The sequence below is a fragment of the Myxocyprinus asiaticus genome, chromosome 25, assembly GCF_019703515.2.
Source record: "Myxocyprinus asiaticus isolate MX2 ecotype Aquarium Trade chromosome 25, UBuf_Myxa_2, whole genome shotgun sequence".
Classification (NCBI taxonomy): Eukaryota; Metazoa; Chordata; class Actinopteri; order Cypriniformes; family Catostomidae; genus Myxocyprinus; species Myxocyprinus asiaticus.
The window spans coordinates 3653981-3678036 of record NC_059368.1 but is presented as its reverse complement, the minus strand read 5'-3'; the positions used below and the strand labels follow the sequence as shown (position 1 = coordinate 3678036).

The following is a 24056-nucleotide window of genomic DNA, read 5'->3' as shown; positions in this document are numbered from 1 at the left end:
AGTCTATGTACTGTATATGAAGGAAAGACAAAATAAAGTTTATTTCACCATTTAAATATAAAATCCTCAACATTATTTTTGTCATTATTTGATAGCAAAATAAATGAACAGAAATAGCAATTTGATCATAAAATACACACTGAAAAAATAAAAACATGATACCAAACAAAGAGAGCATACAGAACTAAATCACCAGATTAACCAAAATAAAAAAAGGAAGAAAAGTGAATATTCAAAGGTTCAATACAAGATAAACTCATTTGAAAAAACTAAACAAAATAAATAAAAGAAATACACATATATACTGTATATACTGTATATGTGTGTGTATGTAATATTAAATATATATAATAAAAATCGCGGTCCTGGTGGTGAGGCACTTGAAAGTGAATGGGGCCACAGTCTATAACCATTAGAATACACATGTTGTAAAAGTAAAGCCATAAGAAGTAAACATTATAGATTTGAGTGATTTTCGAGTGATAATTTCACTTTACCTCATCAGTGTAAAGTAATATTCAATATTTCAACTTTGTTGCCATGACGATGCAGAGCCGTTAAACCCTACGCAATTTTATTACTAAATATCACTAAAATCATGTACAATTGAGATTTTACCACACTAAATTCAAGTTAACATGTATAATGTTTACTTCTTGTGGCTATACCTTTGAAACAGTATATTTTAATATTTATGGACTGGCCCCATTCACTTCCATTATAAGTGCCTGACTCAATATTAATCAATGTTATGGCACAAATGCTGTCCATTGTGCTTAACCTGTATTGAACCCGGAATATTCCTTAAAAGCCCAACTCTTCTTGTTTTAAAAGCAACTCAAAGTGTGTATTTTTCACAACAGTAAAATGAACAATATAAAATCATAAAATTAGAAACATTCAGAGAATCTGTCAGTATCGTGATTTTCCAGGGAATCAAAATTTTAAAAGTCCCAAATCTTACTACTTTAAATTTTAAGGAGTTCAGATAAAGATGGCACTTTTTATATATATTTACGTAATACCAAAAATACTGCTTATTGAGGCAACAAATTAGCCTCAAATCATATGGAAGGTTTTAAAACACTAGGCACTAAGTAGTGTTGATATGTCTGAGTAAATCACACGACATTTACATCCCTGCAGGTACAAAGTATCAGTTGTAGTGTTTCAGAGTCATACCAGTACTGCTGCTGCACCAGTAACTCCTCACAGTGGCAGTACACGCACATCAACACTGGAATCATGGAAGGATTTCCTCAGCTAACCCATGATTTCCTGTTCTCCCCCTTCCGCGTTCCAGCCTCTCCTTTGGCCATTGCAGTGAGGGCCGCTAGGTTGGGACTCGATCCCGAGAGGTTCTGCTTGCGTTTCTGCCTGAACCGTTTAGCAGTACCAGTTGCTTTCATGACCCGATTTGGTCTTACGAGAACGCCGTAACCAGGGTTACAGTGGAAGTAGTGCCGTCCACCAACCGAACCATCATTTTTACCTGCAAATAAAGAACAACATAATTAGCCTGAGTGCTAACAAGAGTTGATGCAAAGAAAATCTGCAAATCAGTGGTTCAGGAAACATTGACCATTGGAAAATATCTAATTTCCAATTATTGACAATATTGCACCAGATTTTCTCTACTTATCTATTGACTCAAAGAACATTATACAAACCTGCTGGCACATCAAGCTCCACTCCAACCCAAATACCCTTTCCAAAGTCAGTTGGTCCAACATATCGGACTGTTCCAGTTTTACTGGTGCCCACGGTCACATATTCCCCCTCCTTCAGCCAATCAGGTGGTGGACTCTCAATGCTTTCATCAGAATCTGAAAGGATCTCCAGTGTCTCTTGAGATAAACTCAATGCTGATAAAGACTTGTTGTCTTTCTTTGTACCCTCCTCATCTTCTTCATGCAGGATGCCTTTGAAGGACTTCAGACCAGAGGTCTTGACTCTTTGGATATGGAAATGATTGCTGTTGGGGATGGGAATGGGCTTTACATTTGGTTCAGGTCCTAATCGCTGGGCAGGAGCCGATGGCTTCGCAGTTGTCATTGGTTGCGTTGGTGGTACTGTTGGGGTTGAAGGTGCTGATGGGTCTGTGGGTTCTGAACATGTGCTTGAAGACATGGTTTGTTCAGATGTAGAGACTATTTCAGTATGGTGGTTGGTTTCAGAGGTTCCTTGAAGTGTAGTTGCAGAAACAACAGGGAGTGTCTGAGGAGATTCATCTAGAGGAGACACTTGACCATGCTCTTCTGAGCTCCTTTGGTCTTTGGTTGTCTGGCATACTGTAGATATCTGTTCTTCATGTTCTAGGTCTGCATGTTTAAGCTTTGCTTGATACTCTGGAGATTTGCTACTTGTTGGAAGTATCTCACTGTCTGTGTTTGGTTCCATCTTATTTGAAGTGTTGGGCTCCATGCTGTCAGAGAGAGGAGGTTCTCCATTCGAGACAACAGACTCACAGAGAGTCACTGTGGAGATGCTCGTGGATATGTAGCCACTTGAGACATCACTGATGGGGCTGTCTGTGGAATCACCGACTGGGTTTTCCTTGGGGTCTTCAACCTCTGGAGGAACAGAACTAAGTAGGACCTCTTCAACCTCTGGAGAAAGAGGAGGGGATTGAAGCCCCTCAACATTTGGTGGAACAGAACTAAGTAGAACCTCCTCAACATCTGGAGGAACAGAATGAGGAAGAACCTCTTTGACCTCTGGAAGAATAGAAGGTGAAACCTCCTCTACCTTCTCTGAGACTTGGGTCTCTACAGCAGTGCCCTGAGAAGATCATAAAGATCAAGCTAATCAATAACATATCTACAATACTGAGTATTAGAAATGGCAAACTAGAATAAAGAAACACACAAAGATGAATGTTCTTAAGGGTCGTTCACACAGAACGCAACTTTTTTGCATCCTTCTGTGCTGTTGTTCAATTAATTTTCTATGTAAACATGCGTTAGACGGATGTATTTGACCATTTTGTGTCAGACACTTTCCTACCAAAATGCACAGGAACATGTTAGAACTGAACGGCTCCTTACACCCTGTCTACACTGGACGCGTCCGTTGACGAGATGTGATGTAACGGCTTGAGGTGGTCTACACTGAAAACGTTAAAGAGAACATTCGAAATGACGCGCAGACAGCACCGACCAACTATTAAATTGATAAATAACCTGTATCATACTTTATTTTTTAACGTAAATCCACCGGTATAAACATATTATTTCTATTATAGAATTATTATTGTAATGTTATTGTTGCTAAAACTGTCTATATTAGTAAATGAGTAGACTAGAGACCAGAAACATCACGAGCTGGCTAAAATGCAACAGTCACAAGTTATTTAAATAGGTAACAAATGGCTGAAAGACATCTATGATATTTGTTAAGTAATATAATTTTATTTCAGACAGACGGGATAATAAAGCTGCTGGTGTAGCTCTGCAGCACGTTAGCAATAGAACGACGCATCCGTTTACTTGTCAGCTCCACGCAATGCGATGCAACGGACGCTTCCAGTGTAGACAACATCATTGATAATAATGGAAAAGATATGCTTTTGACGCAACGGGCCACTCGCGTCTGTTGTAGACATGGTGAGATACTTTCTTACCAAAATGCATTCTGTTCTATTTGTTGCGCTTGTCTTTTTTGTAGCGCAAGAACGCGTTCAGTCTCAACTCCCCCTTAGATGCTCTCTTACCAAAGGGACTTGCAAAGCAAAACACATGCACTAAGTGGCCAAAGATGGAATTCTCCCTTTCTGGGAATTAAATGCTGGTTTTCAGTCTGACAACAGGAGATTAATTAGTAAGTAGTCATTTATCCAAAGTGACTCCCAGTACACTTACAAGTACGACTCCTGGTCATTGTGGGAATCAAACCTGCAAACTTCCAGTTACTGGCCCTGAGCTTTTGAAAACATACAAAACAGCTACCGATAATGGCTTTCAGCGACTTACAATGCACTTATTACTGGGACAATAAAGTACTCTTACTGCCTGGATGTCAGACACAGTTTCTGAGGGTATGTCAGGTGCTTCAGTAGTATCCATGCAGTTGGGAATGACAGGAAATATGGTTACAAAGGAAGTCGATTCTGATCGTCTTTTGTAGGAACCACTGGGTTTTTGAATGTTAATCTCTTCCAAATGTTCTCATAATTTTAATGTTCAATCTGTTTAAAAATAGTTTACTTGAGCTCTAAATGAAAATATTTACCAGTTCACAGCTGCTGAGGTCTTCAAGACTGACAGACTGCACAATAATACGTGGCACATTCTGGGAGAAATTAAAGGAAAAAATTATACTATGTAGATATTACCAGGGATCCCAGACTACATGATCAAACTTGATAAAAATTGCAAGCATTTTTCTGTTTTAAAATGCAATAATTTTTTTTTTTTTTTAATAATTAGAATTATTTTGCTTTCGTTTGTCAGTAATTATATTCTGTATATACATATATACTGTGGCAAGACTAAGCATGTGGACTAAATTTTTATTAAAATCTGGTTTGATTGTTATCTAAGTTACAATAATGAACAAATACAATCTGATTGAACTAACAGCACACAGATTACACTATGTAACACAATTTTTGTTCCTGGGTAGCAAGTGTTATTTCCTAATTGCTTATGCCTCAAAAGTATAGAAAATGGCTATTATTCCCCACAAACTTTGCTTTTGTGACCAGGACAGTGATATTTAGAAATGTACCTATTTCCAATGAGAAAACGGGTGAATTTGTGTCTTTTCGTTCACATAAAGTCAGAAAAAAACATGTCCAAATTAACATGTATTTATACTAAAGTAATACAAAAATGACTACAAGAGATTTAGAAGGGAGTAGTTTTTTTAGATTTACGATTATACTGTAAATCAATTTCATGAATCAGCCCCCAAATGTAGTCTCCCATCATGTTCTCATTATACTGTCCTTGGGTGCGGCGTTCAAAGTCCAGTATATCCTGATGGAAGCACTCGCCTTGCTCCTCCGAGTACGCTCACATGTTCTCCTTGAATTTATCAAGATGAGCATCAAGGATATGGACTTTGAGGGACATCCTACAGCCCATTGTGCTGTAGTTCTTCAGAGTCTCAACCAGCTCCACATAGTTTTCGCCTTGTATTTGCACAGGAAGCCCCGAATCACTGCGACAAAGCTGTTCCAAGCCGCTTTCTCCTTACTAGTGAGCTTCTTGGGGAATTCATTGCACTCCAGGATCTTCTTTATCTGTGGTCCGACGAAGACACCGGCTTTGACCTTTGCCTCAGACAGCTTAGGGAAGAAGTCTTGAAGGTACCTGAAGGCTGCCGACTCCTTATCTAGAGCTCTGACAAATTGTTTCATAAGGCCCAATTTGATGTGCAGTGGTGGCATCAGCACCTGTGGTAGTGCGCCTTGGTGTCCCTGCTGTCCAAAAAGGCAAAGATAGCAGGGAAACTTGGTAAAACCGCCTTGAAGACCCATCAGGAATGCCACCATTCTGAAGTCTCCTATGACCTCCCAGCCATACTCATCATACTTCAAGGCGTCCAGCAAGGTCTTGATGCTGTTGTAGTCCTCTTTGAGGTGCACTGAGTGAGCCAGGGGAAGAGACGGGTACTTGTTACCATTATGGAGCAGCACGGCTTTGAGGCTCCTGGATGAGCTGTCAATTAAGGGGTGCCACTCATTCTGGTTACAGGCAATTCAGACTGGTCACAATGTGGCAGAAGCAGAGCCCATCTTGATAGGTGAAGAAGCTGGAAAAAGGTTGGTGACGCTTCCTCTGATCTGCGACTTGCACACTTTCATCCAACAAGTTCCACTGCTTGAGCCTAGACGTCAAAAGCTCAGCATTGGACTTGGTGAGACCAAGATCTCTAATCAAGTCGTTGAGGTCTTTTTGGTTGGGGTAGTATGGGGTTCTCTCCTCAGCTCCACCTCTGAAATCCCTCAAAGTCCATATCCTTGATGCTCATCTTGATAAATTCAAGGAGAACATGGGAGCATACTCGGAGGAGCAAGGCGAGCTCTTCTATCAGGATATACTGGACTTTGACAAGGACAGTACAACGAGAACCTGATGATTCGTGAAATTGATTTACAGTATAATCGTAAATCTCGAAAAACTACTCACTTCTAAATCTCTTGTAGTCATTTTTGTATTACTTTAGTATAAATACATGTTAATTTGGACATGTTGTTTTTTTCTGACTTTGTGAACGAAAAGACACAAATTCGCCCGTTTTCTCATTGGAAATAGGTACATTTCTAAATATTACTGTCCTGGTCACAAAAGCAAAGTCTGTGGGGAATAATAGCCATTTTCTATACTTTTGAGGCATAAGCAATTAGGAAATAACACTTACTACCCAGGAACCAAAAAAATAAATAAATAAAATTTGTTACACAGTGTTATTGTACTGTTCTTGTACATATTGAATACATCATTCAAACATTCACAGTGTAGGTTGGAAAAAGTATGTGAACCCTTAGGCTAATGACATCAACAGAAGCTAATTAGAGTCAGGAGATGGCAAACCTGGCATCCAATTAATGAAAGAAGATTGGAGGTGTGGGTTAGAGCTACTTTTACTTATAAAAAGTACACAAACATTTTGACTTTGATATTCACAAGAAACATTTGCTGATGTAGACGATGCCTCGCAAAAAAGAGATCTCAGAAAACTGATCAAGAATTGTTGCTTTGCATAAAGCTGTAAAAGGTTACAAAGTTATCTCAAAGACCTTAGATATTCATCTGTCCAGTTAGACAAATTGTATATAAATGAAGAAGATTTAGTACTGTGGGTACTCTCTCTAGAAGTTAACTCAAAGGGCACACCGCAGAATTCTCAATGAGGTAAAAAAAGAACCCTAGAGTGACAGCTAAAGATTTGAAGGAATCATTGGAACTGGTAAACATTTCTGTTCATGTGTCTACTCTATGGAAAACATTAAACAGGCATGATGTCCATGTTTTCCAACAAAAACATTGCTGCGTGCCTGAAGTTGCCAAAGACCACCTTGACACTCCACGATACTACAGGGAAAATGTTTTGTGGACTGATGACACAAATTGTTTTGGGAAAAACACGCCGCACTACGTACTTCATACCAACATGAAAACATCATCATCCCAATGGTGAAGTACGGTGGAGGGAGGATCATGATTTGGGGCTGCTTTGCTGCTTCGGGGCCTGGACCGCTTGCCCCAACCGCTTTATCAAGATATCCTACAAGATAATGTCAGGGTGGCTGTGTGCCAGCTGAAGCTCAGTTGAAGTTGAGTGATACAGCAAGACAATGACCCTAAACATCGAAGTAATTCCACTACAGAATGGCTTCAAAAAAATAAAATCCATCTTTTGGAGTGACCCAGTCAGAGCCCAGACTTTAACCCAATAGAGATGCTGTGGAATGACCTCAAGAGAGCCGTTCACACCAGACATCCTAAGAATATGGCTGAGCTGAAGCAGTTCTGTAAGGAAGAATGGTCCAGAATTCCTTCTGAACATTGTGCATGTCTAATCCGCAGCTACCAGAAATGCTCCTTTGCTGCCAAAGGAGGATCAGCCAGTTATTAAACCCAAGTGTTCACTTACTTTTTGCACAGCACTGTGAATGTTTAATGGGATGTGTTCAATAAAGACATGAAAGATTATAATTGTTTGTGTGTTGTTAGCTTAAGCACATTGTGTTTGTCTATACTTGTGACTTTGATGAAGATGAGATCACATTTTATGAGCAATTAATGAAAAAAACCCCAGCTAATTTCAAAGTGTTCACATACTTTTTCTTGCAATGTATATATAAACAACTAATCAATTTAAATACAGATGGGGCATAAACTCAATGCTATACATTTATAAATGGTCAATTCTAAATAAATTATGTAAATCAAAGATTGACTAACAACAGATTAGCTAGTGACCTGTAATAATGAACCATAAACTCACATCCAAGAGCTTTTGCACCAAAGGATACCCTTACAAAAACGTACTGTAGCAGTACTATGGTACAGTGATGATATAAGATGATAATATCATGTTACATTGATTTTTATCATAGTACTGAAGGATTGCCAAATTCACATACTGCGGCATTTAAATGGTACATATCCAGAAAACATGTAAAAACCATTACACGTAAGTGTAATGCTGCTCAACACAGTTTCTCTAATTCTGAAAAAGTTTTGATTATAAAGATGTCGTAATGAGTCACAATGGGAGTTGTTACCTGCTCAAAGACAGCAGGTGGAGGCAGCTCTTTCTTCTCCTCTTTCTTTGATAAGAAAGACTTGAACATCTTGGGCACTGGAGACACGAGAGCTTTAACTGGGGAGAGATAAGACGCAGTGAATCCTGAGAGACCTGCAGGAACACGGGTTCGAGCATCAGTGAACAGAAATGAGAAAGAGGGGAGAAAAGCAGAAGACTGAAAAGAGCAGGAAAGTAAATTGAGTAAAAAAGCAGAGCACAAAGATAACAAATCACAAATAACGGGTAGTTGACGCAGCCGTGAGCTTTCTATAATCAACATTAAGATTTAAGGTTAAAATCTAAATCAAAATCTAATGGACAGCATATATTTAGGGTGATGTGACCAGATACCCATCACTTCCCCAGTTTTTAATCACATTTTTGCCTTCATTAGTTCATTTTAAATGGACCTGCAGTGTGACAGATGCATTCTGAAATTGAAGTACAAATATTTTATGTAGTCTCTCAATTAATATGAAGTCAAAAAGCTGCATGCTCACAATAGTTTTGTCAACTTCCCAAACACAGACAGAGAGTAGCAGCTTTGCAAACAATTTTCCATTTTCAGTTACCTGGATCAGGACTTTGACTTTGTAATGATGCTGAAAGTGTCTTTGCGGATGAAGTCAACATAAAAATCTCCTGCCGACTGTCCAAACCACCCTACAGATATCAAAGCAAGTTATCACAGTTAAACAAGCAGAACATCTGACTGGACAAAGAGGTGACGGCCATGACGATGGTTAGAGGGTGCTCATGCAAACCTCTTGGGAATATTCATAACACTTTATTTATGTTTAGATTTTCTTTCCCCTTTCAGAAACGTACTTTATAGTCTTCGGAGTCTTGGCTGGTGAAGAGGTCTTTCCTGCTGCCAGAGAGCTGAAAAATGAAGAGATCATTGCTTTCAAACCAATTTAATTGATTTCCTGTAGAAGCATTTTGTCCTAAAAGATCCAAGGTCCAAAATGAATGCTCTCCAGCTAAATGAAAACCTTATTAAGAACTGCAACATGCAGTAATCCTTGTTTTATTCATTTTAATCACTGTTTGCATGCCTTACCCTGTGTACATTGGGTGAACTGAGGCAACGTTTAGGCATCTTTCCTTTATCGGTGAGATGTTCCCTCACAGAAACCTCCTGAATTCATCAAAACACAATAACAGTGATACGTGTAGGCATACATATACAAAACACAGAGCTTTATCACCCTTGTTTTGGACATTAATAGGTCTTAATCAGGGTATACACCATATTTAAATTCTTTGTGATTGAAAACGAGGCGGCGAGGGATAAATGTACAGTCTGAGTAAAAAAGGTTGAGAATCACGATCATATATAATTATCACAAATCATGTTTGGGGTGTTTTTTGTTAACTGGATGTCTTTTGGCGTGACATACTTTTTATCTTTTGCTAGCTGAAGTATCAATTTGACGATATTTAATTGCACAACCCATTTCTCAGATTGTACGGTTATTTTTCAGCCTTGCTTTCATTCGTGAAAAATTTAATAAACAGTGTCTACCCTAATTAAGACCTACAGCTCGTGCATAATACACAACTAAGTCAAACTACAGCATTACACACACAGCTTATGTTGTATATTTTGAGAAGATGGTGTGACTCATGATATCTCTTCAGACCTGTCTGAGACGGTCCAGCGTCAGGATGTTCTCCACGGCTAACACGCTCCTCAGATATTTCTCAATGGCAGCTTCACTGTCGGTTCCTGACTTCTCTGTGCTGGCAGCCAGTCGGGCGAGCATCTCTCTGTCTTCTGAGCCCTGAATGTCCTAAGACCAGACATATATACAACTGCTTACTTGCTGTTTTTGAGCCATCTTGGCTGAGGCTGAAGTAACCAAGAGTCATCTGATGGTGCAATATCAGTCCTTTTTCTTTTTTACTATAAATCTCCACTTTCAAACAGCATCTCCTAATGCTTTTCTCTCCCAAGAGTAGTTCTTCTTTTGCCGATTTGCCACCAACTGGGCAGGGAGGAGAATTTATAGTAAAAAAGGACTCCTATGGATTACTTTTATGCTGCCTTTATGCACTTTTTTGAGCTTTAAAGTTTTGGTCACCATTCACTTGTTTTATGAGGCCCTACAGAGCTGAACTATTCTTCTAATTTGTGTTCTGTAGAAGAAAGAAAGTCACACACCTGGGATGGCATGGCAGTAAGTAAATTATGAGAGAATTTTTAGTTTTAGGTGAACTATCCCTTTAAGGGTTTCGCATTTAGTATCAAGTAAATGAGACATGGGTCTTTAACAAATAAGGTTGTCCGGATGATAAAAATGAGAAATCTTTTAAAAATCTAGTTTAAAAGACACGCATCAAGTTTGTAGAAAAGTAATATTTGTAAAGGTTGCAACAAACAACATTTAAAACATTTATAGCACTTTCTACAGATAAAAAAAAAAAGAATTTAATAACTTTAAAAATGTCAAGTGGTGTAACCATCACATAAAAGTTAGTTTAATATGGATGAGTGTCCACAACTTAATCATTCATTTCAAAAGTTTTCAATCATACAGTGTTTTTCAAGACGCTGGCTACCACCCGTGGAGTTCGCTAGTTCGAATCCCAGGGCGTGCTGAGTGACTCCAGCCAGGTCTCCTAAGCAACCAAATTGGCCCGGTTGCTAGGGAGGGTAGAGTCACATGGGGTAACCTCCTCGTGGTCACTATAATGTGGTTCGTTCTCGGTGGGGCGCGTGGTGAGTTGAGTGTGGATGCTGCGGTGGAACACACGCTGTGTCTCCGTGGCAACACGCTCAACAAGCCATGTGATAAGATGCGCAGGTTGATGGTCTCAGATGCGGAGGCAACTGGGATTCGTCCTCCGCCACCCAGATTGAGGCGAATCACTACGTGACCACGAGGACTTAAAAGCACATTGGGAATTGGGCATTCCAAATTGGGAGAGAAAAAATTTTAAAAATCATAGTGTTTTTCAAGGTAAACAATATTTTACCAGCTGAAAACTCATCTGTTCCACGAGCACTTAACCAATCCACACTAGCTGCACTTAATAATAATAGTAAAATAAATAAATAAATAAAATAATAATGTCTGTTTGCACTAGCTTCTATTATATTTCAGCTACTCTGAGATCTTGGCAGTGCAATACTACAGATATTGTTGAATTTTGTATGACAAATTTCTTCCTGTGTTCTTCATTTGTAAGTCGCTTTGGATAAAAACGTCTGCTAAAGACAATGTAAATTTGTTATAAATATCATGCATTTTTAAGTCACGAACATCAAGGTGTTTTCTTAGGGTTACTCCATTTGACATGAACAAATTGTCTCTTTCATAAAAATGCCAAAATATCTGGGGATTTTTTTAAAACCTCACACCCAGTCTTGAGGGTTCTCTGTTTTAAGGTTGTTTTTGTTTTATTTATAAAATTATTTGTCACATGACAACAGAATGGTTGACTGAATGTTGGTTACACCACCTGACTTTGATTTGGTGGACAAACATTTTTTAATCATCAATTATATATATATATATATGTATGTAAATATAATAAATAATATTATATGTATATAAATATATTTATTTGTATATAAAAGATACACTGCTAATTTTTTTTAAAGAAATATTAACAAAATTATTCCAAACTACTTATGACGACATTTATTTTTTCAAAAAATTTCAGCTTTAAATTAAACTTTTATTTATTTATTTATTAATTTTTAACACCACTTACATTTTTGACTTTAACCTCCAGAAACAATTTCAAAATGAACATGAACTCGGAAACTTAAAACATGTCCATCTTAGAAGAACTTTATTGTTTTATGTAAACTGCATTTTTTATGTCTTTTTTTAATAACTTAATAGATCCAGACAAAAAAAAAAAAAATCGTTGAGCCGTATAACTTTATTATGGCTCTCTAGAATACTTTATTCTAATTGGTCAGATGTGGACTTCTACAGTGAAATATTTTTCCATTATTTCCATCTTTACGTACCCTTGGAATATTTGAGATGATCTCAAACGTCACTCCACAGCTGTGAACTGAGCTGCGGTGAGACATTCTCTTCAGGAGACTTTGAGCAAAACCCTGCAGAATGAAAAATCAGACCAATAAAAATCACAACTCCCCACTGAAATCACAAAGACAGCATCAGCAATCCAAACCATTAGAATATTTATTGTCAAACCTGTCGTCCGGTGATGTTAACACAGATTCGTTTGCGCAGGACCACCTGCATTTGTGTGGGGTGACTGAGCAGAACGACCGTCCGGACGGTGAGATAAACTCTGTGTTCCTGACCCGCTGCTCGATTCAGCTCAGGACTGTCATGAACGGTACAGTCCCATGACCCCTCTGCCTTCACCTGTGAGGAGGGACACAACTCTTGACTTCAGAAATCAAAACTTTACATGTTAAAACTAAAGCGGTTTCTAAAAGTCTATTCTGGGTAAGAGTGTCTGCCAGTTGCTTTAACTGTAAATGCAACATTGTGTTCCAAGCAGGTACGACGCAATAGTGTGACGAGATAAATCAATTCTTACATGTTCCAATCTGTGTTTTGGCAAGCAACAGGTTTTATCGGTAAACAAAAAAGGTTTTATTGGTAAAAATGAGTTGCAAACACGGCTTCATGTTGACCTTAACCACCAGATAAACACTTTGGAACATTGTTTCACTGCACAAGTAAAATACTGGATCATTACCTCATTCTCATAGTGTTTGACTATTTGTAAGTCCAGGAAGTCGTCCTTCTCCTCTCTGTTCAGAACAGCATCCAGACCTCCAGCCAGAGGAGCAGATAGATGATCATGGAAGTCATCAGCTGTAGACGATGAGAGACATCCAGACAGACACAGAGAAATGAAGCTGAAATAAGCATAACATAACTACCTAATGTCTTAATGCAACATGATTTCTATAATGTACAGTAAAAATTGAGATCATAAGTACCACTGAGGTCCAGGAAGATGACAGGGATGTGAGTCTCCATACCAGGCGCAGGAACCCTGCAGGAACCAAAATTCTCTTAACATGATTCTGCTGGACCTTTCTGCAGCCTTTGACACAGTCAACCATCAGATCTTACTCTCCACCCTCTCTTCGCTGGGCATCACAGGAACTGTGCTTGACTGGTTTAATTCCTATCTCTCAGGTAGGTCCTTCAAGGTAGCCTGGAGAGGTGAGGTGTCTAAGCCACATCAGCTACTTTCTGGGGTACCTCAGGGTTCAGTGCTTGGGCCACTTCTCTTCTCTATATACACAACATCACTGGGACCCATCATTCAAGCACACTGTTTCTCTTACCACTGCTACGCTGATGACACGCAACTCTACTTGTCTTTCCAGCCCAACTACACCACAGTGACTGCTTGAATCTCTGCCTGCCTGGCAGACATCTTGGCCTAGATAAAGGAACACCACCTGCAACTTAACCCAGCCAAGATCGAACTCCTTGTCTTTCCAGCCAACCCTGCTGTTGAACACAACATTACCGTGCAGCTGGGTGCAACTACAGTAACACCTTCCAAAACAGTCAGAAGTCTAGGGGTAACCACTGATAACAAACTACATTTCACAGACCACATCTCAAAGACTGCAAGATCATGTAGATTTACACTCTACAATATCAGGAAGATAAGACGCTTCCTCTCTGAACATGCCACACAACTTCTTGTTCAGTCACCTGTCATAATTAGACTGGACTACTGTAACGCTCTCATTGCAGGCCTCCCTGCATGCGCAATTAGACCCCTGCAAATGATCCAGAATGCAGCAGCACGTCTGGTCTTTAATGAACCAAAGAGAGCGCATATTACACCACTCCTTGTCTCTCTCCACTGGCTGCCGGTTGATGCACGTATCAAATTCAAGCTCTCACGCTGGCATACAGAACAGTCACTGGGTCTTCTCCAGCATACCTAAAATCATTTCTGCAGAGCTACGCACCCACTAGAAGCCTGCGGTCGGCTAAGGAACGTTGCCTTGTTGTACCAACACAAAGAGGCACCAAAATACTTTCCCAGACTTTCGGCTTCATTGTACCACGTTGGTGGAATGAACTTCCCAACTCAGTGTTTACTCATCTGTTTTGAATGTGTTCGAACAGTAGCAAAGCACCGCCAACTCACCTATCAATCAAGCACTGCGCTAAAACAAGAGATTATTTTCCAGTTATGTGTGAATTTAAAATATATGGAGGGCTAAAGCTGCCTAAATTTAAATAATAATAATAATAATAATAATAATAATAATAACAACAAATCTGACATGAGTATTTATACATTTATTTCCTTATGTATTATTGTATTTATTTCCGCATTTAACTGCATTTATTTATTTCTATATTCATTCATTATTGTATTTATTTCCACATTTATTGCACTTGTTTATAAATATATTTATTTCTAATAAATAAAAGAATAAATACTCATTTACGTCAGATATAATCTTATGTACACTTTTTAATTTTTTAAATTTTCTTTGCAAATATATACATTTATTTTTAATTTAAGCAGCTTTTGTCCCCATAAAAAGAAACCCAAAGTTTAAAAATAAAAATGCCATGACAAAATGCTTTTTTTTGTGTAGGACCAGTGGCGTAGCACTCCTCTCAATTGACCAATGACATGCCCAGTCTCGATACAGACTTTTAAAAATAATTTTTATCCAGGCTGATTTACAAATGAATAATTTAGAACAATTTGTGAACCGTTTCATTAATCGTTTAGAATAATTCATTGAATTTAACCGACTCAGAAGAACAATTCACTGACAAATCATAGTTTCCTTTTACGTACGGCATTAAAATAGAATATCAATGTATGTATGTACAAGAACTTCACGGAACTTCTTCAGTACGTCTGATATCAACATACAGGGACACAGATGAGAAGCACACACATCTGAAACTCAGGTAATACAGGTACTCCTCACTAACATAACAGAGAATTCTGCTATAAACATCACAATGGTGCTTAGATTAAATGCAAAATTAATTGAGAAACATTCATGATTTTTAACTTTTTCTGCGCTTTATTATCATGCAGTAATACACTGATATAGTGATTGATGTATCTTGTCATGAAATCAGAGACCCTCCTTTCTAAATCCGAACATAAGTGGTCAAAAGAGACGCATATTACTACCAGGTGTAAACTGTGATGCGTCTCACCTGTCCACTTGTGATTGGACCACCCAAAACGCATCTTAATACCAGGTGTAAACAGAGCTGCACACACACACACACTCTCTCTCTCACCATTCAGCAGGGGCTCCTGGCATACCGCTACCAGCAGAGGGCACCAGTACAGCATTTCTCTCCTCAGTCAGCGTCAGACGACACTCCAACAGCTGCGACTCACTCTCCACATCCTCCTCTGACTTATCTACACACGAAAGAAAACAGCAGTCAGGCACAAAGAGACAGATAGAGAGACTGTTCTCGTTTCGACCAGCAAGTTTTCCTGAAATACATTTCACTAAAAAAAAAAAAAACAAAATTTTTCACATACCCTGCTAAAAAACAACGGCTTTAACTAAGGGTGGTTGCTGGTCCAGGCTGGCCACCATGCTGATTTCCACTGGTCAAACTGGTCTGGTTTGATGGTTTTATAGAAGTTTTGGGCACATCTCAGCTAGTTTTCCCACCTGGCCGACTAGTTAAACATGAGCTTTGCGAGGCTGGGAGATTAACTACGCCAGCTTAGACCAGCCAAGACCAGCAAACCATCTTAGGCTGGTTAAAGCGGTTGTTTTTAAGCAGGGTAAACATTTTGATTTTTCTCAACCCATGGTGCTTATAAAATTGAAGGGATAATTCAACCAAAAATGAAAATTCTCTCATTATTTACTCACCCTCATGACATCCCAGGTGTGTATGACTTTATTTCTTCAGCAGAAAACATTTGAAGAAAAATTGAAAAATATCTTAGCTCAGTAGGTCCTTAAAATGCAAGTGGATAGAGGTTTCTCTTTTGAAGCTCCAAAAATCACAGACAGTCAGCATAAACGTCATCCATATGACTCCATCAGTTAAATTAATGTCTTCTAAAGTGATACGATAACTTTTGATGTGAAAAAGATCCATATTTAAGTACTTTTTAACTATAAACCATCGCTTCTGGTCAGCAGCAGTAGAGAGCACCAAGTTCATGTGGTCTCTCGTGTGACAAATTTGCGTTGGCATGTTTTGGACGTAATCTCACGTTCTTCTCTCGGTTGAGTCATCCAGGATAAGCACAAATGCACCATTGTGAGTAAACAAACAGATACAAATACAGATCTAAACTAAAACCAACAAAGCTTCCGTACAGTGTTCCTCCATCTCACTTGTAAACAGCGCTGCTCTTCAGAGTGTCACATGTGCGTCAGTTCTCGCGTCTCACGTGCCAATGCGATTACGTCACACGTGCGTACTGCTCCTGACCGGAAGTGATGCTTTATATTTAAAAAGTACTTCAATATTGATATTTTTCGTACCAAAAGTGATCATGTCGCTTTAGAAGAGATTCATTTAACCGCTGGAGTTGTATCAATGACATGTATGCTGACTGTCTGTGATTTTTGGAGCTTCAAAGATCTGATCACCATCCACTTGAATTTTAAGGACCTACTGAGCTGAGATACATTTCTATTTTTCTACAAATGTGTTCTGGTGAAGAAATAAGGTCATACACATCTGGGATGGCATGAGGGTGAGTAAATGATGAGAGAATTTTTTTTTTTTTTAACTAACCCTTTAAAGACTAGTGGTATTTTACCTTGTTTACTGACAAGCTTTTCCAGACGTTGGTCCAGATATTCCTGTCGTTGCGTTAACGCTGCCAACCACTGCACCCGCAGTCTCTCTAAATCTACTTCCTGTGGTTAGAAATATACAGAAAATCTCCTCTAGATAAATCTATATGTAAAACGTGATTTAAATGACTAAAAACAAGAGCGCCGACCAGTGTCGAGATAAAACAGAACTACATCATTACCAGAAATATATGGGTGACCAAAGCTGCCAAAATTTAAAAATAAAAGAAGAAAATGTGTACATAGAAATAAATAACTACATTTTCAAATCTTACATGAGTATTACTATTATTAAGAGTATTTATTTCCTTAAGTATTATTTTATTTATTTCCACATTTAACTATACATTTATTTTGACACATTCATTTATACATTTACTTATTTATAAAAAATATTTCTAATAAAATAAATACTCATTTATGTCAGATTTGAAAATGTATTTATTTCTACAGGTGCATCTCAAAACATTAGAGTTTCAGGGAAAAGTTATTTTCTTTCCATAATTTAATTAAAAAAGTGGAACTTTCATATATTCTAGATTCATTACACATAAAGTGAAATATTTCAAGCCTTTTTTTGTTTTAATCTTGATGATTACGGCTTACAGCTCATGGAAATCAAAAATCCAGTATCTCAAAATATTAGAATAAAGAAGTTATAATACAGAAATGCTGACCTTCTGAAAAGTATGTTAATTCATGCACCCATACTTGGTCGGGGCACGAATTACTGCATCAGTGCGGCGTGGCATGGAGACAATCAGCCTGTGGCACTGCTGAGGTGTTACAGAAGCCCAGGTTGCTTTGATAGCGACTTTCAGCTCATCTGTATTGTTGGGTCTGTTGTCTCTCATTTTCCTCTTGACAATACTCCATAGATTCTCTATGGGGTTCAGGTCAGGTGAGTTGGCTGGCCAATCAAGCACAGTAATACCATGGTCAGCAAACCAGTTACTAGTAGTTTTAGCACTGTGGGCAGGTGCCAAGTCCTGCTGGAAAAGGAAATCAGCATCTCCATAAAGCTTGTCAGCAGATAGAAGCATGAAGTGCTCTAAAATCTCCTGGTAGACGGCTGCATTGACTCTCGACTTGAGAAAACACAGTGGACCAACACCAGCAGATGACATGGCACCTCAAATCATCACTGACCGTGGAAACTTCACACTGGACTTCAAGCAACTTGGATTCTGTGCCTCTCCACTCTTCCTCCAGACTCTGGGACCTTGATTTCCAAATGAAATGCCAAATTTACTTTCATCTGAAAAGAGGACTTTGGACCACTGAGCAACGGTCCAGTTCTTTTTCTCCTTAGCCCAGGTAAGACGCTTCTGACGTTGTCTCTGGTTCAAGAGTGGCTTGACACTAGGAATGCGACACCGCCACTGTAATTCGTGCAAAATTCTTTATTCGAATATTTTGAGATACTGGATTTTTAATTTCCATTATCTGTAAGCCGTAATCATCAAGATTAAAACAAAAAAAGCTCGAAATATTTCACTTCATGTGTAATTAATCTAGAATATATGAAAGTTCCACTTTTTGAATTAAATTACGGAAACTTTTCCACGATATTCTAATTTTTGAGATGCACCTGTATGTACATTTCTTTGCAAATATATTTATTTATTTATTTATTTATTTTTTATGTAGGCAGCTTATGTCCTCCATAGAAAGAAACCTAAGGCTTAAAAATAAAAGTTCCATGACAAAATGCTTTTTTTGTGCGTGTGGGAACTGTAGCATAGAAGTTCACAATTTTACAATCCTCTCAATTGACCAATGACATGTCCATCACCTTTCCATGTATTTGTGATTTCTGGATACAGAGTTTTAAAAATAATTTTTATCCAGACCAATCTGCAAATGAATCAGACCGATTTGTGAACCCTTTCGTTAACCGTTTCGAATAATAAATTGAAGAAAACAATTTATCTGAACAATTCACTGATAAAGCGAACATCACTATGGCTTGCAAGCATGTTTTACCCTACACATAAACAATATCAAGATCATGAAATATTTTAGAGCAGAGAAAAACGTATATAAATTATATACAAAAACTACTAATACATATATATATATTCTTTGTAGACATTTCCATGACGTTCCCAGGCCCGGTAAACACAAATTTAAAATTCTCTGCCATGCCCGTGGGACCCCTGATTCTTTAACTACAATGGCAAACCAATAGAAATGTGATGGGACGTGAGGTGCATGTAAAGAGCTTTACCTGATAACTGTCCATGTCTTTATCACCAACCTTTAACAAAACAAGCAGATAACAGCACTAAATGAACACCTGTGTGTCTGCTAACAGAACTCACTATTACAACACACACATACACAAGGATGATAAAGATGATGTTTTACCCTCTGGGTCTCTGCATATTTGCCAGATCGAGCCTGATGGACTTCCACGTTGCCGACGGACATGTTCAGCACAGACTCCGTGATCAGAGGCATCGTGCCAGAATCCTGCACTGAACGAACCTCTACCTGAACACGCCTGGACTGTCCCTGTTCACACACACACACAAACACATCTGTAAAAGTATTCCTTAATATATCAAGCATTGCATCTAAAAAAAAACAAATTTATTTCTGGTTTAGGTCTGTTTTTTTTAATGAAAATATGTGGCAAGATGGAGAAGTATTACACCTTAACAATATAAATATGATCCACACCTGTTTCAGCTGAAAGATTCCTCCTGTGTGGACGTCTTTGGCTGGCTGAACTTCTACTGGCACAAACTCTCCTGCATCATTTAGTTCCAGGATCTTCACCCAGAGCTCCAGTCTGCGGGTCACCTCACTCCACCTGAGGCCAGACATTAAACAAATACATACTTCACAATGAAAGATTTGTCTGGAGCCCATGAATGGAAGCAACAGCATTGATATCGAACAAATGTGTGACACTTTTTGTGTTTACAGGGGTTATACAGTATTTAATTAAAGCGTTCACCAAAAACATGTATGACTTTCTTTCTACTTTAATTTTGTGTGTATGATATGATACATAAGAGCAGCTTTAGTTCAATATACAGAACCTCTCTCTGAGAGAGCGTGTCTTGGCTTGAATCACTCCCAGATCCCACAGAGCCAAATTTCTGCGCGGGTTCGCCTGTTTGTGACCGTAAACCTCGATAGCCACAGCACCCTCCATCAGATACTCCAGGAAGTCTTCTGTTACGGCCACCTCCAACTTCTACAGACACGGAAACACAGGTGACTGGCACAGTTTTTACGAAAGGAGAAACTAATAAGGGCACAGAGAAGAATGAAAATGAAGTGAGCTTTTTTTCAACCTTGCAGCTGTCATACATCACGAGGCACTGAGGCTCTTTGCTGCTGAAGGTGGACACATCCATCTCCGGCGCAATGAACACTGGCTCCTGCTGCTCCCAGAAATGATACTGGCAGAACACGAAGTTTGAGAGGTGTTGAGGTAGTCCTGTCGCCTGCAACACCTTGATCTGGAAATAAACAAACAGAGAATAGAATTCAGAATCGAAGAAAGCAGATGTTCTAGCGTGAACTCTTTCTAGTTCCAGCACATTTTTTTTTTAGCTTGATATCTTTCTAGCTCTAGCTCGAATTCATTCAAGTTCTAGTGTGATTTCTTTCAAGTTCTAGCTTGGATTCTTTTACATTCTAATGTGAATTCTTTCTTGTTCCAGGACATTTATTTTCTAGTTCAAGATCAAGCACACTTTGATCTGGAAATAAACAAACAAAAAATAGAATTCAGTATCAGAGAAAGCAAATGTTCTTGTGTGATTTCAGTCGAATTCTAGCGTGAACTCTTTCTAGTTCCAGCACGTTTCTTATTTATTTTTTAGCTTGATTTCTTTTAAGTTTTGGCATGATTTTTTTTTTTTAGTTCTAGACATTTTTTTCTAGTTCTAGCATGATTTTTTCACATTTTAGCTTGATTTATTTTTCATTCTAATTCGATTTCATTTAAGTTGTGGCATGATTTCTTTCTAGTTCTGGCAATATTTCTTTTGAGTGATTTCTTTCAAATTTTAGCTTTCTTTCTCTCTAGTTCTAGCATGATTTTTTTCTAGTGATTTCTTTTTAGATTTTGCATAATTTGTTTTATAGTTCCAGTGCTTTATTTTTATATTTTTATTTTTTTGGTAGTTCTAGCATGATTTCTTCACAATTTTAGAGTGATTTCTTTCTAGTTCCAGCACATTTATTTTCTAGTTCTAGCATGATTTCTTTAAAAGTTCTAGTGTGATTTCTTTAAAAACTATGTTTAAAATGTCGTGTACTCACATGAGCTGAAGACTTTAATCTTATCAGTTTTAGAGATCAAGCTGCTTTATTCTACATATAGTGCTGGGAGCACATTCATGAGCGCCTCATGTTGACATCACAGGACAAACTGAATATTTCTAGCTTTATCTAAACAATTCCCTGTAACTGGACATTTTTTTTGGTTTGTTTGTTTTTTTTACTCACAGATTTAATTAAGCTACAGTGTGTAACTTTTGGCCATGTAGTGTTTGAAGCATAAAACTGCAAATTACTTGTGGAGGATCATTTTATGCAAGTTGTGATTCGGCACTTCTCTTCTAGAGGATCAATCTCATGGTTTGAGGACTCCAAGATATTTACCTGCAGAGCAGGTGTCATGAGTTAACGTGCTATTTATACATATCAATACAAGAGGTGAAACTCGTGAAATGGCTGATATGAGTTCAAGCCACTACATTTTTATATTACAATCAACAGCTCCGTGGACAATGCAAGTGAACTGTACTACAATAGAAGGTCTATGCATTGCACACAATAAGACTGTCATATAAAAACGCAAAATGAGGATCTAATAATGATGAAATCTCATTTATTGATGATGAAAATAATATGCATATAACAATTGTTTATTTGGAAGTAAAGTTATAATAGAGAGATGTTTACAGGCTAAACAAATTAATGTGCGTTACTGCGCTATGAAATCGGAACATTATAAAATACCTGAAATGAGCAAACATTCATGGGGGTCTACCTTGTACCTATAGTGGCTTTTAGATTTGTTTAAACAGGATAAAAGGATAAAATGGCAAGGGTCCACACACTAATTTATTGCTCCAAAAATATTTCCGATTTCAGCCTCGGCTGCGTTAAAATATTTAACTCATGCGACTAGACCTTATGCGACCGCCTGACTGTAAGTAATGTATTCATGCAAAACTATCAGTGTGAAGTGAGAAATATAAATTGATTTTGTCCTAAAAAAAAATGTTTAACTCCTGCTACTTCTGTATTTTGGACAATTAATAATGTAGAAGTCAGAAATGATTATTCATATTCTGATTCATATTTGCAGAATTAGGGTTGTTTTGGCTGTTAATTATCATAATATTAACTATAAAAACAGTAATAATAATAATAAATGATACTATTAATAATAAATACTGAGTGAATATTAATCCTGAATTGTATTGAATTTATTCATCTGCTCAACAAAATCACACTCATGCCATTCTGAGATAAACTTTGGTAGCTTCTCCTTCAATGAACAAAATCCACTGCAAGCAAAATGACAATTCATCACAACTGCCACTAGGGGGAGAAACACGCCAGTCGTATGCAAATGTCGGCGACAGTGACTATGTTTACATGTACACCAATACTCTGATTATTGCAATAATCCGAATACAAGGAATAATTAGATTAAGATGTTTACACGATTTGGGCAAACCTCTTCAATCCTGTTTACATGCTACTTGCCAATACTCCGATTATTCACTGAGAAATGTTCTGTTTTAATGCTTTTTTATAAATGAATATTACAAAAAAAACATATTGTTGCAAATATGTATCTTTAAATACGAAAATTAGTCAGTCAGTTTGTGAGTCTTTTTGAACGATTCACTAAGGAGAATCGGTTCATAAGAGTCATTTGTTTATCGGATTACACTGGTTGCTCTGTCTGTTTTGATCCACTAAGGAGAATCGGTTCATAAGAGTCAATTGTTTATCGGATTACACTGGTTGCTCTGTCTGTTTTGATCCACTAAGGAGAATCGGTTCATAAGAGTCAATTGTTTATCAGATTACACTGGTTGCTCTGTCCATTTTGATTCACTAAGGAGAATCGGTTCATACGAGTCAATTGTTTATCAGATTACACTGGTTGCTCTGTCCATTTTGATTCACTAAGGAGAATCGGTTCATACGAGTCATTTGTTTATCGGATTACACTGGTTGCTCTGTCTGTTTTGATTCACTAAGGAGAATCGGTTCATCGGAGTCATTTGTTTGTGAATCAGAATACACGCACTGGATGTTATTGTGTGTGACAAACTCGAGGACAAACTCGCAATTTTTTTGGCGGAATACGGTCTTTTTATCTCACCAACATTCAATTAAGACTGCAAACGGACATTCACAACTCAGGAAAATATGTTTTATTTTGCTGTGGGGCTGTAGATTCTGCTTCGGGGGAGCACCACTGCTGTAAAACGGTGCAAGAAACTGCCTTTTCACGTGAAGCTGAGAAGTTAGTGCAGCTTCTTCTGTTTCGCGATGTTTTCGAACCTGTGCTTGAGCGGAACATCATCCATATGCAGCACTGGTGCAGACGCACTTTGATCAGAGTGGAAGAAATGCGATTAAAGCATTTTCATGCCAGTATAAAGCGATTAAAATAGGAGTACTCCACATATCTAATTGCGATTATCATTACTCTGATTATTAGCATGAGCAACAGTTTAATCGCAGAATTGCCTTAATCACATTAGTAAATGTAGTCAGTGAAAAGGTGGCTTAAAATAAATAAGAAAACAGTGGCACGCACACACTTCGGGAATCTCAAAACTGCAGCAATGTTATAAAATACTCAGAAGTCATAAACATTTATCAACATGTCAGAGTAACTTCACAGGAAAAACTAAACTTGTAAACACATTGCGATCGGTACACGTGACTAGTGTTTGATTCATTAAAGCATGACAACCGATACAAGCTTTAATAACCCTACCAGAACACAAAG

The 24056-nt window shown here is 38.0% G+C and overlaps 1 protein-coding gene across 4 annotated transcripts in view; it reads right to left on the bottom strand.

Annotated features, from left to right (window-relative positions):
* Positions 1-8: 8 nt before the first annotated feature.
* Positions 9-24056, bottom strand: part of kif13bb (kinesin family member 13Bb) — a 54866-nt gene continuing 30818 nt past the window's right edge. For 3 of the 4 annotated variants that reach the window (XM_051654308.1, XM_051654309.1, XM_051654310.1), the window contains 19 exons: positions 20359-20526; positions 20101-20258; positions 19736-19868; positions 19421-19567; positions 19281-19310; positions 17014-17113; positions 15513-15639; positions 13205-13260; positions 12958-13076; positions 12441-12617; positions 12248-12340; positions 9906-10055; positions 9323-9400; positions 9088-9141; positions 8832-8922; positions 8237-8370; positions 4231-4290; positions 1671-2781; positions 9-1492 (listed from right to left, as the gene is read on the bottom strand). In XM_051654308.1, coding sequence (XP_051510268.1) covers positions 1260-1492; positions 1671-2781; positions 4231-4290; positions 8237-8370; positions 8832-8922; positions 9088-9141; positions 9323-9400; positions 9906-10055; positions 12248-12340; positions 12441-12617; positions 12958-13076; positions 13205-13260; positions 15513-15639; positions 17014-17113; positions 19281-19310; positions 19421-19567; positions 19736-19868; positions 20101-20258; positions 20359-20526 — 3219 coding nt within the window. In that variant the 3' untranslated portion in view covers positions 9-1259. The remainder of the gene's footprint in view (positions 1493-1670; positions 2782-4230; positions 4291-8236; positions 8371-8831; positions 8923-9087; positions 9142-9322; positions 9401-9905; positions 10056-12247; positions 12341-12440; positions 12618-12957; positions 13077-13204; positions 13261-15512; positions 15640-17013; positions 17114-19280; positions 19311-19420; positions 19568-19735; positions 19869-20100; positions 20259-20358; positions 20527-24056) is intronic. The other variant, XM_051654311.1, reaches the window with a different exon arrangement.